Below are 12,670 nucleotides of genomic sequence, written 5' to 3'. Positions count from 1 at the left end.
ACCACTCAACCTCTGGAAAACCATTACTCAGGCCCCATTAACCCCCTCCCCCAATTTTCTAAAATTTTTCCCTTCCCTTTCCTAGTTTTTTGAAATTTCATCTCTAATATCCTTTTTCATGTGTAAAATATCAGTTCTTGGTCCCGATTGAAAAAATTTTTTAACAGTAAAGGCGATGAGTAGAAAATTCATTGTATTCTGTACAAACTTCCAGTAATTAACACCCCTGATGTTAAATTCTCTGCGCCCCCCCCCCCCCCCCCCCAAGACCACTTTTTACATAATGATATCCACCATACCGTTTGATATCATATATATGACAAGGGTGAATATATATTTCTGGAGCTTGTCAAAGATAACAGAACCACAAGGAGAATTCAGTTCAGGAGGAAAAGGTAACTTTATTTTCATATTTCAACATATATAGATAACTGAAACAACAAAGGACTATTCTAATAATCAGTTTGCAACTACTCATGTCCCTTGGTTTTGCTTCTAGCTTACAACTATGTGAAAAGGTGGAGTCACTCAATTCCTCTGAACAGATTCCCAAATCCTCAGATCCATATATCTGAAGTGCAATCACCTCCTGGATACCTCATCTCATGTGCCAAAGAAGGTCCTTCAGGTTCAGACCCAAAATCCACAAAGAAACTTGGGTTTAATGCCAGGCCACCTTTCTCTGTGTCTACATCTATCTGTAACATGTGTGACCCTTTCTCCACAAGATCTGGGTAGAACTGGCGATCCCATGCGCTGAAGAGAGAGTTAGTAACATAGAGTCGCTTTCCATCTAAACTTAGTTGGATCATCTGAGGCCCTCCCCTTAGATTATGACCCTGAAAAGAAGCAACGGAATGAGTTTGTCATACTAGTTTGAGATCGGAGCACTGAACAGATTAACAAATTGGTACAATTAGCATCCTTGCATTGTGATTTTAAGCATATTTGTGTCTAATATAGTCGATATAATCAAACTCATAGGTGCATGAACTACTGTGATATGGTTGGCATTTGGCAATTCACTATATTTACAGAACAAGGAGAGAACCCTGGAGAGGTTCCACATTCACACACTATAGGGATGCTACAACACCAACATGAGTTGCAAAGATATAATAAACTCCAGAGAAATGTGGCACAAACCTGTACTTCGGGGACATCGAATTGATGTTCTGTGCCATCTTCTTCCACAACTACTACAGGGCTCCCCTTTTGAATTTGTCCCCCAACCCACACTTGGCCTGTCAATACAGGCTTCTTAGGATCCTCAATGTTATACTGTCTTACATCTCCATGAAGCCAGTTCACAAAGTAGAGGTAACGATCATCAAGAGATATCAAGAAGTCTGTTATAAGACCAGGCATTTCTGGAAGAATCCAATTCTTTACTTTCAGTGATTGCACAGAAATTGCAACCTGTTTAATGGATATAAGAGTTAGGGACATGCATTGATGGTTCTGTAACATGATAAAGGAAATGCATTCCAACTATCGAATAATGTGCAGACCTCATGATCCCATGATCCATCTGCAGTCTTGAAAAATCTCACCATGTTACTTGATAGAGCACAACCCACATAACCTGTGTCTTTTGAAGGATCATGCAAAAATCTGATCTGCAAGTAAGTACAGTGTTTCATGTAGAAGTCCTCAGATGGTATTAAATCCCCAATGGATGAAAACCATCAGAATAGAAATATATATAAGAAGAGCTTGTTGAAGACTGCTCCTATTATTACCTCCAACGGTAGCAGTCCTGCATTGCCAAGATCCAAGGTCTGTTTTAGTTCACCATCAGGCCAGTTGTAGACATGTAAATGTCTTCCATATAGACCATCTGAAACATGCTGAAGATTGAATCCTGTTGTAAAAGCAGCTGGAGCTCCCCATGAAGTGCTTATCATAGTTTTGTGCCGGGGTTGGTACCAGTAATCATAGCCAAAGAGTGGACTATGGCCTGGTTTCTCCCACCTGGTTTGTAGGGAAGAAAGTACAGTAAGAATAAGTAAGGTGTCACATTAAAAAAGGATGAAATCAGTGTCAAAGGCTTCGGCACAAGCAGAGCCAGAAGGGTGTTAATTATTCTCCTATCAATGATAACCATACCAAATACAATTTAGAGGCACAAAATTAAACCACAAAGAGTATTACCTTCCCTTCACATTGAAGTCAGAGTCAAGGAGAAGAAACCCATTCCCTTCAGCATTTCCATCTTCGTCCCCAAGGCAAGACACCATGAGATCACCAGATGCAAGGCAGTGGGAAGTGTGGGGAAATGCTAATCCAGTCTTTGCCACAATCACTTCAGGTTCAACAACTTTATGCAAAGATGGAGACCTTGCATTCTTTGTGTCAATTGCATATATGCGACCTGACCTGAAATAATTGATTTGCAATTGTTCAAAAGTCACTGAATTCTGCACGGAACATGGAAGTTTTTCTTCCTTTTTTGGGGTCACACTATTAGATATGCATAAGAATGAAGAAGAATTCTCAGTTCTTTTTGGCTCTGCAAGTTCATACTCTAGTTCTTATGAACTAGTTACAAGCCCATGAAATATGCTCCTTGACCACCTTGAGTAGGTTTCATCCTCTCTTTTTTTTTGAGTTTCTAAAATTATAACCACATAGCAATATAAAAATCTAGAGTCTTACACCAAGGATGGTAAGACCAGAAACCGCCTCTCTGCTGTGGGATCTCCATGGCAAGAACTGCAGGAATTCCACCCAGAATGATGTAGCTCATCATGCAAGTAAGGCATAGGCAGCCTATGGATCACTTTGGAATATGTAGGTGAGGTTGGATCTACATCAACTGTACCCAAGTAATCAGGCTTTTCTCTTCCTGTCCCTGTGCACATAATAAAATATTATCACATCGAATAGGAATGATAAGCGATAAAAGTCAGACAAGGCAAAGTCAGTTTATCAACACTTCGAGAAACTTAGGGTATCTACAAGCCCAATAATTGCATCCCTCAACCCTCAAAGTAGGAACAAAAATAATAACAATAACAATGATAATAAAATGCAAAGTAAGCACAGAAGATAAAGTGGTGATCATACAACATGGAAACCACCAGTGCAGGTTACTTTCCCAAACACAATAAAAGATGTGATGAGGCGAAAAACCCAAGAAAAGAAAAGAATTACATATTTATTATTACCCTAGTTTGCAGACAGCATAAGCCATGAAAAGTCACTTAAAAGACTGATGAATAAAGTTGTTTAGATTCAGGTAGGCCCACTAACTTTGTGTTTCACCAAACCCACCCAAAATAATTATCACTAATAATTCAGGCTGCAAGTCCCACTATCATATAATCTTGCAGATATCACCATTTATATCCACGGGGGAATAAATCGCTGATGAATAAGGCCAGAGACCAAATGTTACTGTTTTCATCAACTCATCTAATTTCTAGATCCTACTAAAACAATTTTACCAACCCAAGCAATGATTAACTTAGCGATTATGCCTCTGGTAGAGGATCAGATTATGAATTCTGAAAATATTTGGAGAACTATCATAACAATCAGACAAGAACCATAAACAGAGATTGAGTTGTCAATGCCCATTTTTTCAGGATTCTATAGCACTACTGTACCATTACTTGGACATCTCTAATCAAAGGAAACTCCAGAAGCAACTCGCCTGCACAAATCCTTTTCATTACATTAATTTCCTTACAAACATCCAACTCCAATACAAAATATGAAGAATTTAAGAAACTTTTTGACTGGAAACTGGAAATATGAAACTGATTGATGTCAGTGATAGAAAACTTTGAAGCAAATCCAAGTCATGGAAGTTTAGATTTGCATGATCTAGCCGGAAGAACAATGGTATACAAATTTGGACCTAACAAGGAAAACACCTTCAAGTTCACGACCAAAAGTAAAGAAATGGGTACCTGAATAAACACAAGTGACATACAAAATAGTTTCTCTAGGACCAGACATGGCTTCGACAGGAGATGCATATCCTGGTCCCGTTCTGCAACAACCATGTTCCAAACCGCCATTAACCTTGTTCGAAAGAGTCACAGGTTGTACGTCAACAGTCACCATTACTAATTCCTGATAGGAATTTAAAGAGAGGAAGAAGATGGGTTCGAAGTAGAGCAGAAGCAAGATAGAAATATCAGAGCCTTAGAAACAAACCAAACAGAGATGGAGCTGCCTTGCGCTCTGTCTCTCGCTCTCTCTGTGTTGCAGGAACAGAGCCGGAAGGTGTTAAAATAGCCAGGAATGGCGTAGCAAATGTCAAAAATACGTCCAGGTGAAATGTATACCGTACAACTCCGATACACCCCATTTACGGACTTGGCTGTAAATTCATTTATTTTCGGGGTAGCTGATATGCTATTCTAAAACCCGTCTAGGTGGGATGTATCTGCAATTAATTTCGAACCTCCGGTATTCAGGAGCTGTAATGGCTTGGTTCAATTTGATTTTGGTTATGGTTTTGGCTCTTCGGTTTTTTTTTGGGTTTTAAGTAGCGGTCTTGATTTTAGGTAGGAATGTAAATGGATAAGGGAAATCTACTTCCAAATTTGTAACCACATCTGTTTAGGGGTATCCAAATCCATCCGATTTCTAATAGGATATGGATATGGTATACCCCTTTCTTATTGATTATTATTGGTCTTATAAATCTATCCGATTAAGTTACTTTTTTTAGATTTTTTTTTCTTTTTATAAATTTTTACATATTATATGTGATTATTTTTCTAGATCTTCAATTAAAATAGCTACTGAAGTTGTTTAAATTCTTAGATTTCAAACAATGCATTTACAAATAAAATGGTAGAGATATAAACAAGTAGTTAAAAACTTATATTTAATTTCTTCTTTTTTTTTTGTTACAAAACGGGGTCAAAAGACCCAAAAAAACAAAACAAATCAAACTAGAGCACAACTCTTGAGACAATCCTCTCTAAGGATGTCTGTCATTTCTTGCGGGGGATCATTGAAAAAGACCAGATCATCTCTTCCAATTAGCCGCCTCTTAGACAACCAATCAGCAGCCTTGTTATTTTGACGCCTCACATGACTAAATCTAACATGGCCTCAAGAAGCATATAGGCTTCATATTTTAGCAACTAATCTTCCCATCGATCCTTGCTCGTTAACTTCTGGTTCCAGTAACCTTATGGCCTTCAGCGAGTCTGATTCTATTTGGAGTGGCCATGCTCCCATATCTAACGCTACCTTTACCCCTTCTTTGATTGCGCGCAGTTCTGCCTCTACTACATGGCATAGAGGAATCTTGATAGCAAATCCTCCTCTGAATAGGCCTTCTTGATCCCGAATCACCCCAGCTAATTGAGCGTAGCATTCCTTCACTTTCACAGCAGCATCTGTGTTGCACTTAAACCATCCTCTTCTAGGGCATGTCCACCCTAAAACTTCCAATTCTTTACTTGGATCAAGAACAGGGCTTCGGCATGTTGTCCAAGCTTCCTTATTGGCTCGATAAAATTTTTCGATAATGAGCATACCATTCCCTAGTCTGGAAAAATCTACCTCATGGATATCTCGATTTCGCCATCCCCAAAGAAATTGTAGGGTACACACAAATCGCTCAGGCTAATCGTTGCTCCATTTGGCAGCAAACCCACAGATATTGGCATAGATCCATTCCTGCTTTTCGCACCTAAAAAACCATATTTGATTTCGTGGTTTAACCATACGTTTCCAAATGCTTCTTGCAAAGCAACAATCCCTATATACATGTAATACATCTTCCACCTCTGTCATGCAAAGATTGCATTTATCATTATCTTGAAGATGCAAGTGGCGCTTTCTAGCATTAGTCATCAACCTATTCTTTACAACTAGCCAAAAGAAACTGCAAAATCGGTTTGGAAGATGAAGTTTCCAAGAATTATTCCAAAATTTTTCATCGAATATTCCCATATCTACAGCTGGTTCGTTCTTTATCAATGTCTCATATGCAGAGTGTATCGAAAAAATACCTTCAGTGGATGGGATCCAAGACATCATATCAGATCCATTGTTACTAGAGGGAAGTGGGATATCCTTCAGTTTGGTGCAGATTTATGTAAGGAGGTATCCCTCAATTTTTGTTGTCCATTCCATGCCATTACTTTCCAAGTATTGATTAACGACTTCCCACTGCCACTGACTGGGAACTGGAGAAATCACATGGTCTTCCAAATTACCTTCTATATCTAACCAGTAGTCCCTCCAGAAATAAGTGTTCCTTCCATCTCCAATTTTTATTTTGCAAAGCTCTTTCATTCTATTTTCAACTCTACAGATAGCTCGCCACAATGGAGAATCAGGAGAGGTTGCTTTAAAGGGATGTTTACGCCTTTTTGATCCATATTTATCTTGAAGAACTGCTGACCAAAGTGAGTTTTGCTTTTTAACCCCCCAAGCGAGTTTCATGATAAAGGCTTCATTCATCACCCGAAGCTTCCTAAAGCCTAAACCGCCTTCCACCTTCGGTCTACAAATCTCATTCCAGCTCACAAGATGAACCCTTTTTTCTGATTTGACTCGCCCCATATAAAGGCTCGAAGTAGTTTTTCAACTTCACCAAGGACCCCTTTTGGAATCAAAGATGTCTGCATCGAGTAGTAAGGTATAGTCATTACAACTGATTTTGCCAGGACAATTCGTCCCGCTAGGGAAAGCGAAGAAGCTTTCCAACTGGAGAGCCGATTTGATACCTTGTTAATAATGTATTGATAACTACCTTTCTTGTCTCTTTTATAGTGAATAGGTACCCTTAGATATCTGCCCAAATCATCTGTCATGGTAAAGCCGCTTCTTTGTGCAATCTCCTTTGCTCTCTGGCTCTCTACATTTTTGGAGAAGAAAATACAGGTTTTCTCTATGCTTACTTTGCTTTGCTTCTCGATGCATTGCAAAATTTATCCAAGCATTCATTCACAATGGTAATTTGCTCTAGGGAAGCTTCTGCAAAAAGAACTACATCATCAGCGAACATAAGATGGGAGATTCCCATCCCCCCTTTACGAATACGACCAGGGATCCACTTCCCTACAGCCAATGCATCTTGGATACAGTGGGTCAATCTCTCCATGCAAAGGACAAATAAATAGGGTGACAAAGGGTCCTCCTGGCGAATTCCTCTGGAAGGTTTAAATTCTTTTGTACCTTCCCCATTCCAGATAATTCTAAAGGTAGGACTTGTAACACACATCATAATCACATCAACCAGTTTGGATGGTACTCCTACTTTCAAGAGTGAATCAACAATAAATTCCCACCAGATTCGATCATATGCCTTTTCCAAGTCTATTTTAATAGCCATCTGATGGATTTTTCCTCCTTTTTGCATCATGGAGTGAAAAAGTTCTTGTGCAACAATGATATTATCCTGAATATTCCTTCCAGGAACAAAACTGACTTGATTGGGTGCAACAAGGCTAGGCATAAACTCCTTGAGGCTGACATTACAGAGAGATATAGGCCGGAATTGTGTAATCTTCTCAGGTTTGTCTATTTTGGGAATCAATACTAACAAAGTCTCATTGATCTTAGTCTCTAACTCTCCATTAAAGGCTCTGGCCACATTCCTGCAAACATCTTTACCTGTAATATTGCAAGTTTTCTGATAGAAAGCAGCTTGAAATCCATCTGGTCCTGGAGCCTTCCATGGACCAATTTGATGAGTAGCACGATAAATCTCCTCGTCAGTAAGCTCATTACCAAGATTAGATAACCAATCATGGTCTAAAACTGGGAAACTATGATATGTTTGGAAAGGATCTGAATCATTATTATCCTCAGTAAAGAGTCTTGTGAAATAATTGACAACATGATTTTTCAGATCTGCATCCTCAAAAATCCATTGATTATCTTCTCCCTTGAGGCCTTCAATTTTATTTCTCTTCCTTTTGTTTAAGGTAGATATGTGAAAATACCTCGTATTTCTATCACCTTGTAAAGTCCAATTTTTCCTCGATTTTTGGGCCCATAGAATTTCCTCTCTCTGCAAAACTTTTTCAAGTTCAACTATAAGATCCTCTTCCAATCTCCCTAAATAAGGGTTATAGGGTCCTACTGCATGTTTTCTTTGAATTCCCCCTAGACGAGCATACAAACTTCTTTTCGCAGCCTCAATGTTCCCGAAAGTTTGTTTGTTCTAAGTAGACAATTTTTCTTGCAAATGATGTAAGGCATCTGGCAAAGGATGGTTTGTTTTCCAGCCCTGTCGCACAGTATCAACAAAATCTGCATGGGTGAACCACATGGCTTCTAATCTGAACGGTCTCTTTTTGTAGGGACTTCTAACTGAGTTTGTCTCAACTAGTAAAGGATGATGATCGGATTTGATTCTGGGTAGCACTCTAACTATAGCATCTGGCCACAAGATACGCCACCCACCTGAACAGAGTGCACGGTCCAGCATTCGATAGATTCTTTGATAACAGTTCCACTTGGGTCCTCTCCAAGTAAATTTTGGACCCACAAATCCCAAGTCTATAAGATTGCATAGATTTAAATTCCTCTAAACTTTGTACATTTTCTGATCGACACCGGACTTCCACCTCTTACTTCAGATTGATCAAGTACATCATTTAGGTCTCCCACTACTAAATATGGGTAATGATATTATATTTAATTTCTTTACTTAAGAAAATAACTATCTGATTATCACTCGAATTTGACTGAATCCATCCGAGAACCAAGAGAATATTATCTGAACCCGTCCCAATATAATAGGATGCGCAATCCGAATCTGGTCTGTTTACACCCCTAATTCTAGGAACATTTAGTTGGAAGTTGGAACTGATCAGACCATTAAGATTGAAGGTAGATAGACTGATTTGAATTTTAAATGGATGAGTTGAATTAGTTGGTGAGTCTTGGGAAGAAAATAATTTCTTTTAATCCATGAATCCATCCAATAGGCAGCTCAAATAATCTTAAGATTGACACATGAGAAGCGTCTCTGGATGATCTAGCTCGGTCGAACCTGCAAGTGGCCTGTTATCCAAACCAAATGAGCCAAAACCACTAATCTCGATCGAACCGCTAGAAAACTAATATATGACTCGATTTAAAAGCTTGGTTTATTTGTACCTTTAAGCCCAAGAAGTAATATCCAATGCTTAGATATAATTTTTACTTTATAATGAGTTCAAGCAATTTCATAACAAGTCGATGCTGCTCTCAAAATTTATCACACTGTTAACCCCAAAACTCAAAACGAAACTACACCAACTTGATATCTAAATTTTTCAAATTCTCTGTTCGTTCCTAGTTTTAATGCTTACAGAGCAAACTAGAGCATTGTTACCCCTAATTTTAAAAAACCAAATCAACAAGGACTGTAAAGGTTTGGTTTGTATTAATAGTTTGCAAATTTGTTTTAATCAATTTTTTTTTTTTTTTTTTTTTTTTTTTTTTTTTTTTTTTTTTTTTTTTTTTTTAGCGAAAGAGGGGTTTGGTTTCTTTTTACTTTTTTTTTGTCTTTTTTTTTTTTTTTTTTTTTTTTTTTTATGCAACACAGGGGGGAGGGGGGGGGGGTGGGGGTGTTTTTTGTATAATATTAGAGTTAATTTAAAACAAACAAGATTTTTTTTTTGTCCCCCCCCCCCCCTTTTTTCTCCCCCCCCCCCCCCCCCTTTTTTTTTTTTTTTTTTTTTTTTTTTTTTTTTTTTTTTCCCCCCCAAATTTTTTTTTTTTGATAGAAGAAAATATTCAATTAAAGCTAATAACACTTACAACCATAGATGTTTGAAACAGTACTCTCATCCATTGTGGTGGATAAGGATATAGCTGCTTCTTCAAAAAAAGATTGGAGCATTGGGGATGGGAATTTATCAAATATTACAGACTGGGTTGCCTTAGCAACCTTCATTAGCATAGTTATGTTATTTAGAGGCCATATTATCCCAAAATTTGGTTTTGGTAGGAGATTTGGTAGCTCTTGTAGGTTGCTCCATATCTCTTCTATATCAAAACCCTGAGCTGTTGCATTATCTAGTCCAGCTTGGATCCCAAAAAGTATTGCCTCTAGTGTGTCTGTCAGTTGCATACTTCCAAAATCAATGGACTGTATATGTCCATTTCTATATATCCCAACGCTCCATGCTACAGTCCCTAATTGCTGTTGGGATACCCCTGCACACATTAAAACATTATTGTTAGTTCTTGGTATACTATAGCACAAATTTCTGTCTAGTACTATTCCCTCATTGTGTTGAGCAAGTGGGTTGTGGAAACCAACTTCCTCCTCTTGTAACTTTAGAGCTACAATCCAATAATTCAATTTTTTAAGGACGTTGACGGGATTAGGATTTTTCTGTTGGAAGGCCTTCAGATTCCTTTCATGCCATATGTAATAGCATGAGATAATAAAAACAGAGAGAAACCATTTTGACTTGGGTTTAGTCAAAAGCGACCTGAGATTATGACACCAGTTTAGAAGTGAAGAGTCACTCCAATTTTCAGTACGTAATCCCAAAGGTCCAGCATCATGTATTCTTTTTGCCCATTCACATGAAATAAAAACATGCCAAATTGTTTCATCCAGTGCCCCACATAAGGCACATTCTAGTTGGCAATGAGACCACCTGGCTAATTTTGAGTGGACAGGTAATCCATCATTCAAGACGCGCCAGAAGAACACCTTGAACTTTGGATGAATTGGCAATTTCCAAAAGAGGTTCCACCAATCCGTAAATTGGTACCCATTCGAGGTAAATCGCCGTGAGATTATCTCACTGAAGGCTTTTTTGACTGTGAATTCTCCATTTGGAGAAAGAGAAGAGGACCATGAATCATCTTGGTCCGTTAGGGTAATTGGTAATGTTAAAGCATGGTTGTGAGTGTAATGAGATTCAGATGACTCCCTGTTGATGCTGTGGATATTGCTCAGAACTTCTACCCGGTTGCTTGTCGTGGCCAGGTGGAGAAGTCTTGTGTTGATGTCAAACTCGGCATTTGTGAAGATTCCCAGGGATCAAACCAGAATGAGGTTTGTGTTCCTGTCCCGACATTGCATTTGACCATCGTTTTTAACTGAGGAATTATGCATGTAATGCTATTCCATATCCATGATCCTTTCTTTGCAGCTACTTTTGGGTCAAAAAGAGACTGATTCCTGAAATATCTGGCTTTCAGAATTTTGACCCATAACGCATCAGGTTGAGCTAAAATCTTCCATCCTTGTTTTAGCAACAGAGCATCATTATAGTCCTCCATTCTTTTGAAACCCATCCCTCCCAGGGCTTTTGGCTGGCAGTATTTTCCCCAAGAAATAAGATTCATTTGCTTTTTCTTGTTGGGTTGTCCATTCCAGAATCTTTGGCAGATTGTATCCATTTTTGCACATATTGTCTTAGGGAATTTCAAGCACTGCATTTGATACAATGCCATAGATTGCAAAGCTGTCTGTATTAGAACACCTCTTCCCGCAAAGGAGAGATTTGTGGCTTTCCAGGTTGCCATCTTCTTGGTCATTCTGTCCACAACACTCTGCAGAGTTTTTGCCTTTCCTCTCCCAACCGTAAGTTTAGTGCCGAGATATGACGTTTCCCCTTTGATTTCTGATACTCTTAGAATGGAAAGAATCGCATTTTTGTCTTCTCTTGGCACATTCCGGCTAAACAGTACCCCGCTTTTCTCAAAATTAATTTCTTGTCCTGTCAAATCTGAGAAAAGTTCCAGTCTGCCTTTAAAGCCAACACTTCTTCAGTATCAGCTTTGCAGAAAAGGAACATATCATCTGCAAAGAAAAGATGAGTAATATCCGGTGCCCCCCTTCCTACTCTAATACCACTAATGAAGTTTAATGATTTGTACTCATCCAGGAGTCGGGATAGGACTTCCATGATTAATAAGAAAAGGTATGGGCTTAGTGGGCACCCTTGGCGTAACCCTCTGGATCCCGAGAACCACGAGTAAGGAGATCCATTAAGCTTTACCGAGAAAGTGGGGGAAGAAATCAAGATATCAATTAAACGACACCACTTATCATCAAATCCCAGAAAATGAAACAATTTTACTAAGATGGTCCTATCAGCCCTATCATATGCTTTAGACATATCTAATTTCAATGCAATAAACCCTTTCTTACATCGGGTTTTATGCATGAAATGAAATATTTCATGAGCCACTATGATATTATCCGTAATTTGTCTTTGTGGCACAAAGGCTCCTTGGTTTGGGGAGATAATTCCATGTAGAAAGGTTTTGAGTCTTTTGGCCATAATTTTAGCAATAATTTTGTAGGAAACATTGCACAGACTAATGGGACGAAAGTCCGAAACCTTTTTAGCATCATCTTTTTTAGGGATAAAGCATAATAAAGTGTGATTTACCCCCTGAGGAAGATGCTCATTTAGAAAGAAAGAATTCACAAACCTGAAGACATCCTCACAAGTGAAATCCCAAAATTTCTGATAGAAGAAGGCATTGAAGCCATCCATACCTGGGGCTTTGTGAGGGCCCAGTGAGAACACCGCATTCTGAATCTCCATCTGATCCGGCACATTGGAAAGATTAGCACCACTGAGGTTAATAGGGGGAAAGAGACTTTGTACAAAATCCGGGTCCAACGTTCTATTGGCTCGAAATAATTTCTTCATAAAGTCAGCAAACACCCCTGCAATTTCATTTGGCTTCGAAAACCTCCTACCATTTTCCTCGATCTCAGAAA

At 38.7% G+C, this 12,670-nt stretch overlaps 1 protein-coding gene across 1 annotated transcript; it reads right to left on the bottom strand.

Moving 5' to 3' along the window:
* Positions 1-352: 352 nt before the first annotated feature.
* LOC149018981 (selenium-binding protein 2-like) lies at positions 353-4,449 on the bottom strand. Its single transcript, XM_089153077.1, has 7 exons — positions 3,918-4,449; positions 2,659-2,854; positions 2,155-2,379; positions 1,743-1,974; positions 1,512-1,619; positions 1,147-1,419; positions 353-839 (listed from the first exon to the last, which is right to left on the bottom strand). The coding sequence occupies exons 1-7, from the start codon at positions 4,072-4,074 to the stop codon at positions 558-560; spliced, it is 1,473 nt and encodes a 490-aa protein (XP_089009203.1). The 5' UTR covers positions 4,075-4,449; the 3' UTR covers positions 353-557.
* Positions 4,450-12,670: the final 8,221 nt, after the last annotated feature.

Source organism: Hakea prostrata, chromosome 4, assembly GCF_041222555.1.
Source record: "Hakea prostrata isolate BN-2017 chromosome 4, UWA_Hpros_2, whole genome shotgun sequence".
Classification (NCBI taxonomy): Eukaryota; Viridiplantae; Streptophyta; class Magnoliopsida; order Proteales; family Proteaceae; genus Hakea; species Hakea prostrata.
This window is presented reverse-complemented; position numbering and strand designations above follow the sequence as displayed.

Bases quoted from the DNA above. Each gene is read 5' to 3' on its own strand.
- LOC149018981 (XM_089153077.1), bottom strand. From the start codon at position 4,074: ATGGTGACTGTTGACGTACAACCTGTGACTCTTTCGAACAAGGTTAAT. The intron at 2,855-3,917 runs GTACCCATTTCT...TTATGTGCACAG, and splicing joins TGTCACTTGTGTTTATTCAG to GGACAGGAAGAGAAAAGCCT. The intron at 1,620-1,742 runs GTAATAATAGGA...ACTTACTTGCAG, and splicing joins CAGGACTGCTACCGTTGGAG to ATCAGATTTTTGCATGATCC.